This window comes from Castanea sativa, chromosome 3 (genome assembly GCF_040712315.1).
Source record: "Castanea sativa cultivar Marrone di Chiusa Pesio chromosome 3, ASM4071231v1".
Classification (NCBI taxonomy): domain Eukaryota; kingdom Viridiplantae; phylum Streptophyta; class Magnoliopsida; order Fagales; family Fagaceae; genus Castanea; species Castanea sativa.
In genome coordinates this window covers 48,553,369-48,561,048 of record NC_134015.1, presented here as the reverse complement: position 1 = coordinate 48,561,048, position 7,680 = coordinate 48,553,369, and the positions used below count along the sequence as shown (strand labels likewise).

The following is a 7,680-nucleotide window of genomic DNA, read 5'->3' as shown; positions in this document are numbered from 1 at the left end:
TTTTAACGAAATGTTGACATATGTGTTAAAAACATAAAAAAAAATGTAATCTAACAGTTAAATTTTTAAAATACATATCAAATAAAATGATATGAAACAAATTTTATAAGGAAAATGGGCCAAACCAAAATTTTACACAAAGTCAGTTAAAAAAAAAAAACCGAACCGGTTAAACCAGATAAAGCGGTTTGACGTTTGAGTTAGTTGTTTTTATAAACGTTAACGTGATAATAAAAACGGCGTCGTTTTTCTCAGCAGAAACATCATAATTTTTGTAAAAAAACCCAAAACCCTACAACCTTTTCCTCCTCCACAGGAACGCCGAGGAACACCACACTCCATCTTTGACAAAGCTCCACACAGACACACTCTCTCTCCCTCTCTCTCTCTCTCTCTCAGGTATACTCCATCATCTTTTGCTGGGTCATCTCAAATTTTCAAGTGTGCACATGTTTCTAGAATCTCAAATGTTCAAATTTTGCCTTTGATTTGCTATGAGGAATTTCTCATTTTACACACTCATGATGTTTTGGGAATTTATCATAGTTGGTCATTGTGAATATATGTTTGCATTTGACACTTTCTTTTTTATTTTCTTTCAATTACTCATGATGTTTTTGTTTACTTGCTATGGTTGGAAAGGATCTTGATATCAAAAGTACTTTTTTTTTTTTTTGCAAAGGTTCTTCTGAAATCTGATTGGTTACTGAAGTAGAACAATTGGGTGGTAGCTGAAAGCAATAGAATTTCAGGTTATTTGACTGATTATAATCAAGAAGTTGAAAAGGAAGAAAATGAAAGACCTAGATTCCTCTAGGGTTTTAGGATTTAGTTATAGGGTTTGGGTGCATAAAAATTCTATAAACTTTAATTATTTTATAAGTTGGCTACAAACTGCTTTGATAACAAAGCTGCTGGAAACCCTTCATGAAAAAACTACTAAAATACCCAGTGACTTCTAAAAGAAAAAGAAAAAAGGATAATCTGACAGCGACTCGGATTTAACTTAAGACTCGGATATAACAAACTTCCAGCAATCAAACTAGCTTAGATTAATCCCAACTGGGTCTTGTCATCAGGTTAAAGATGCAGCACGATGAGGTCATATGGCAGGTTATCAGGCACAACCACTGCAGTTTCATGTCCAAGTAAGTCTCTCTTTCTTAAGCTCAAAAAACCATTGCTTTTTTGCTTTCCCCATAAATTTATCAATTTTGTTTTCTGATCCATTTGTTTATAGTGGCTGGCTAGTAATACGGTGGGACCTGTGGGTTCTGAAACTTGGTTTATTTTGTATGTTTTGTAGAATTACAACTGGAAATTTCTGTAGAAATCCCTATAATGTGACCGGAATTTGTAACCGGAGCTCATGCCCGCTTGCTAATAGTCGCTATGCCACCATTCGCGACCATGATGGTAATTTTCACTTACCCTTCTTCTTGTTCTGTCATTTTTTTTTTTTTTGGTGATTTATACATATAGGCAGTTGAATTGTTATTATATTGATAAGTTTGGGTCACTGAGAAGAAGCAGGTAGAGGGAGAAACTAACCTGTTGAATCCTTTATTTGTTATAGGAATTGAGAAAACAGAAACCTCCACCCAATTGAGCCTTTTAGGATTTTTTGGATATGTTGAGTTGAACTTTATTGTTTCCTTTTTCTGTTTTTTTTTTTTTTTTTTTTTTTTTTAAATAAATAAGTTGACACTATGAAAAAAATATGCTATAATGATTTGAGGCTGTCTATATGTGCTGTTAGTATGTGTGTATGTGAACTGTGTTGTGGTTGCACATCGATTGGTGTGTGTTTGTGCGTGTATTAATGAACGTCATGTGTGGTGTTTTTATATGGTTGTGTTGGTCTGCTGCAGGAGTCTTCTATCTTTATATGAAAACTATAGAAAGAGCTCATATGCCTAACAAATTGTGGGAGAGAGTTAAGTTGCCCAGAAATTATGAGAAGGCACTTGAGATTATAGACAAACATCTGGTATTGAACACTAGATTGCTTTTGAACTTTTGGATTATTTACTGTGACTTGATTATCAGTTCTGGAAGGGGTTAATTTGACCTCCCCTTTTTGACTTGACAGATGTATTGGCAGAAGACTCTTGTGCACAAAACAAAGCAACGATTGACCAAGATGACTCAAATGCGGATACGCATGAGGAAGCTTGCTTTGAAAACAAGGTTCACTTCTTCTCGTGCTTGCAATTTTTTCCATTTAACTACCATAAATGTTTACTCTTCCGACAATATTGTTCTATAACATGCTACAAGATTGTCTTTGGTACTCTACTTGGTTTCTTTTGGGAAATCATTTATTTTTGATAAGTAAACCAGTTTATTCTCCCCCGCACCACCCCCCCCCCCAAAAAACAAAAAAAAAAAACTAGTGGGAAATTATTGAAGTTATAAGGAGCCATTAATAGTTGTGTTTTCTAGAAAAGATGTTACTTAAAAAATAAAAAATTTAAGGTGCCGTGTGCTAAAATTTTGAGACTTGGAGTACTGCAGATCTTCAAATGTTTGGGTCTCACTTTTATACTCGAAGATTACCTCCCCCCCACCCCCAAATGAGATTTAGCTCATATGGCACTTCCTCTCCCTATAAGAGTGGTTTGGAGATGTGGTCATGGTTTAAAAACCCCTCGTGTAAGTTATGTTAACACTTTGTTTTCCAAAACTTTCAAACAGTAAGAATAAAGTAGTGCACAGACTTATTCAGATTTGAATACGGTTATCACTAGAACAATTTCTTCTTTCATAAAAAATACTTTATGAATAATTCTTTTGGTCAAAATGTAAGTAGACAGATTATAAGAAAATGGTCATTAATTAGCAGACAGAAGTTAGTTTTGCTTAGTTAGCAAAGATCTAGGCCAGCAGTGCATTATAGGTGTTCAGTAGTTTAATTTGCTCTGGGAATCAGGATGAACTATGTTATTGACCAAACAAGTGACATTGAAGTGAGGGTTGGATGTTGTAAGTAAGAAAGTCTTACTAAAAAAGACATGATACTCTGTATGGTCTCCGGGGTTCCTCGTCATCAAAAAGTGAGAAAATCTTATTCATGGTGAGATATTTAATTTGGAAGGCAAAAAAGAAATAAGTAAATGTAAAAGGCTAGTTGTCCTGTGCACAGAATGGGCAACTCGAACTCTGTGTGTGATGTTGAAAGGGGTCTAGTTTTTTTTTTTTGATAAGTGATGTTGAAAGGGGTCTAGTTGTAACCTTTTTATGTTAAAAAGTGTCCTCTGACATTGGCATGCTTTGTTATGGTGGAAATTGTTTCTGTTGCCTAACAGGGAGAAAATAATGACAACGCCAAGGAAGGAGAAAAAAAGAGAGGCTAGAAGAGAGGAAAAGGCTGAAAAGGCAGCAGCACTGGATAAGGTTATACATGAGCCTCATGCTACTGGTGTGCATCGACTCTGTGTTGTTTTTACAGCTCTCATTAAGACTTTATAGTTTTTCTGCAGAGTATTGAAAAAGAACTGTTAGAACGCCTTCAGAAAGGAGTTTATGGTGACATATACAACTATCCTGTTAAAGAATACAATAAAGTTCTTGATATAGAAGAGGGTCAGGCTGCTAGTGAAGATGAAGATGAGATGGTATGAACTGCCTGATATTATTGTTATAATTATGAACAATTTGCTTTGGTCATTTATTGAAGGTTCTACTTTTGAGAGAATTAAACCCGTGTCTTGTTCTTGCAATAAGCAGGAGCCTGAGATAGAATATGTTGAGGGTTATGAAGATCTTGATATAGAAGATGACATAGAAGATTTTGGTGGTCTTGCAATTGCTCGGTCTCAGATGGACAATGACAATGGTAAAGCTGTCACTAGATACTTTGTGTCAATTATTTTTCTTTTAATGTTGAATAAAAATGTTTGTTGATCTTATGCTTGCCTTTGCATGCACATTTTATATATTTACTTGCACCAAGTGAGTGTGTGGTTGGATGAGCTTATTTTCATTCTCTTATTTTGTTTAAAAGTAAGCTGTGAACATAGCTGTACCTAGAAAATATGAAGCTTTAAAAAGTTGTCCTAGCCAAATAAAAAAGTAAGCTGAAACTAGCAGACCCCAAGCAGCAGTTCATTTTTAGTTTACGTGCATATTTAATATTGAAGTTCAAGCATAAATTGTGGGGTTTGGTTTTTCCTGGTGTATAAAATAATGGGACAAGAGTACCTGATAGAATTCTGAGATGCATTTACATGTGTTTCTCAAATGAAATAAGAAAAATGAGTTTCATGATGCAGTTGGGATGGATAGTGATGATGAAAAGGTTGAACCGGTTGCTGGTAAGAGATTGAGGAAGGAAACTGCCTCAGCTTCGAGAAAGCTTGAGAAAGATGGACATGATGGCAAATCGAAGAAGAGAGCAAGGGTGCTTGTTGAGGTAATGATAGATGACATTTTTGTTTTTTACCGGCTTCTTATATTGTCATTGATATGCAATCCTTTCATTCATATTAAGACTGTTCCTACAGTATGGGGATTCTCATTTTATAAAGAACTTAGAGCCCTTCATCATTTTTGTTTTTTTTGTTTTTTTTTTTTGAGGAACCGGTAAGAAAGAGCCCTTCATCATTTTGATATGCAAAAACACAGATTTTTTGTTGATTTTGGAGTAGAAATCTTTCACTGGAAACTGTAGCACTATCACTTAAAACTGTGGTGATTGTTCAGGCATGATATATGCAACTAATGATCATAAGATTGTTGCCTTAGGATGTTACTCTGTTAATCGGATTCTCATGTACTTGGGGTCAGCTAGATTGCTTATATTCAGTCACTTTAGGGAGAATGATATCTTCCATTAAACAATGGGCAATATCAGCTTTTTCCTTCGTTCCACCCTTTCTTTTTAGAGAAGGGGGGAATATTGAATTCCATATGAGGCTATCAGAGCATTTTGATGGACATTTCTTCGATGCAATTATCGGAGAGTTCTTAACAGAGATTTTATAAAAAAAATAGTTACTGCTTCTCTATAATTGATAGTGTCTAGAAAAGAGAAATTTTTTAGGTACTCCTAGAGTACAAAGACATGGGAATCCCTCTCACATGAATGGTGGATTGGGATCCCATCATGATATTTTTTAGTGGGACTTATTATTATGTGAGAAGAGGGAATGCCATGCCTTTGTAGCCCCGGAGTATTTAATAATTACTCTTATAGCCACATGTGAAGGTGAGAATTTTTTTGGCAATTGCACTAAAACATTGGATTGCTGTTTCTGTTGAAATTCCATTTGAGTTGGTCAGTAGATACCCTGAACATCGAACAGCATCAATCATCTTATTTGCACCTAGGTTCCCTTGCAATTTATAGTTTGGGTAGATCAAAATGGATGCAATATTCTTGTGAACTTTGGGGGCATCCCCTTAACCTCTTACTAAATTTTCAGATTAAAAAATAGGAAATAATTGATCAAAGGTGGATACAGTGAAGTAAGCTAATGGTATCTTACCACATTTTCTTGATGATTATCTGAACTATTAGCTTCACTGTTCACTCACATAATTTTATTACAAATAATTTGGCTCTTGCATTCCTCTGTACTTTTGTAAATTGTCAGTAGCTACATTGATTTCAGGGCCCAAAATATTTCAATTGCTTCCTTTACTTGTCAGGTTGAGCATGGAGATGCTGATGAAAGAGAAAAGGTTATCCACTGAGTGCTTGTAGCATATTGCTTCACTTGTTTGACCCATAAACCAGGAATGGAAGAAATATCCTTGTTAGGGAGGATGTAGAGTATGTTTCAAAGCTCCGTGGGCAAAGAGGGAGTCACTAAAGGAGATAAAATTTTGATAGCTCATAAGTCATGATTGTAGTTGAAAGTTTTTTTTTTTTTCTTTTAATACGATGGTAGCTTTTCTTTATTTTATGTAGTTTTCTTTTAGCTTTTGGTTGTCTTCCTTATTTTTGGGATAAGGGGCTGTACAATAGTAGCATTCTCGAATCTTTTTGTTCTCAAATATTTTTGTTTATGTTGCTGCTGCTAAGAAATGAATGAATCTTGTTCTTGCACTTGTGTTATGGGAATTAGCTATCAATGGTTGCTTTTAAATGAGATTGAGGCCGTTAAAACTGAGTTATTAGACGACTTTGTTTAGTTAAACATTTGTATCATTATTAAAAACTGGACCATTTTTGTGCTTGTTTTCTGCCCAAAATTGTAGCAATATTCTTAGTACAACTCATGCGCCTCTATACCACTAAGTGCAAGTTCTATATCTACAGGGTACGTGCTCCATATTTGCTAATTACTAACTGAGTTCTAGCATAATGTGCGGTGCAATTTATTATTATTTACTAGCCTTATTGCATGCACTTTGCGCGTGCATGAGGCTCTTTTCTTTTTTTTCTTTCTTTTTTTTGAGGTTTAGTATCATAAATTTCTATTCATCACTATTTGAGATTTAAGTGTACGTTCAATCATGCTATGCATTTGATGATTACTAATACAACGAAAAAAAAAATTTGAAATTATATGTTTGTATGCGCATGTGCTCAATTTTTAAGCTAGCCTCATAATAGTACGTTGTATCAGTAATTCTCAAATGCATAATATGATCAAACATGCTCTTAAATCTCATATTGTGATGAATAGAAATTTATGATACTAAACCCCCAAAAAAAAAGAGCCTCATGCACGTGTAAAGCGCGTGCAATGAGTCTAGTATTCCATAAGTTTCATCCATTCAATGTGTTGTTCCTAATGTGATTTTTTTTTTTTTTTTTTGGGGGTAAAATTCTAATGTGAATGTTAATTGATTAGTTTTTTGTCCATAAATAATATGCTTTTGCATTTACGGCTTGGACAATATGGAACCAGTGGAATCATGTCAGGTTGTTACAAGCCAAATCGCTTCATCAGGTGGCTGAACAATCAAAAGCAGTGATGATAGAGTACCATACCAATCTGCAGCTAACTAAAACCCAGCCGAGACAGGGGAGGGAAGAGGTGGAAATAGATGGTGTACCACACCACTGGGATTTGTCAAGATAAATTTCGATGGTGCCGTATTCGAAGATGCTAATATGTCTGGTGTTGGAGTGGTAATCAGGGATAATAATGGCTCGGTTTTGGCCTCTTGCTCGAAAAAAATTCCCCAGGCTTACAAGCCCGATGAGATTGAAACATTGGCAGCGATGACAGCTCTCTAATTTGCGCATGAACTGGGTTTCAGACGTGCTATATTGGAAGGTGACTCACTTGGGTTGATTCATGCACTCCTTAGCCCCGCTGGGTATAGAGGATGTGAAGGTGCTTTCCAAAAATTTTGAAAGATTGTTTTATTCTCACATTGTAAAATGTTTTCCAAGTGTAAAATATTTTCAGATGAAAATATTTTTCGGAAAAGAAAATATTTTCAGGTGTTTGGTGGTATTTTAAAAAATACTTTGAAAAATATTTTTTAATGTTTGGTTGTGTTCTTGAAAATACCATAGAAAATACATTTTCTACTTGTTGCTCACATTTTCTTAGCATCCAAACAAATCTACATCATCATTTCTCAGCAAAGTTACATAAAAGAAACAAAACCCAAAAAAAAAAAAATCATCAAATCCGGTCAAGTTGAGAGAAGAAGGAAGAGAGAGAGGCGAGATCGCAAGATTTTCAGGCGACGGCGAGATCGCGCGATCTCAGGCGA

General features: G+C 35.1%; 1 protein-coding gene across 2 annotated transcripts; it reads left to right on the top strand.

Moving 5' to 3' along the window:
- Positions 1-243: 243 nt before the first annotated feature.
- LOC142629834 (uncharacterized) lies at positions 244-6,052 on the top strand. Of its 2 annotated transcripts, none has more exons than XM_075803871.1 (10): positions 244-399; positions 1,080-1,148; positions 1,307-1,416; positions 1,872-1,990; positions 2,093-2,190; positions 3,309-3,396; positions 3,483-3,617; positions 3,730-3,838; positions 4,275-4,414; positions 5,653-6,052. In XM_075803871.1, the coding sequence occupies exons 2-10, from the start codon at positions 1,087-1,089 to the stop codon at positions 5,695-5,697; spliced, it is 906 nt and encodes a 301-aa protein (XP_075659986.1). In that variant the 5' UTR covers positions 244-399; positions 1,080-1,086; the 3' UTR covers positions 5,698-6,052. The 2 variants fall into 2 exon arrangements, with proteins under 2 accessions (XP_075659986.1, XP_075659985.1); XM_075803870.1 differs by having other exon boundaries at positions 277-397; positions 1,076-1,148.
- Positions 6,053-7,680: the final 1,628 nt, after the last annotated feature.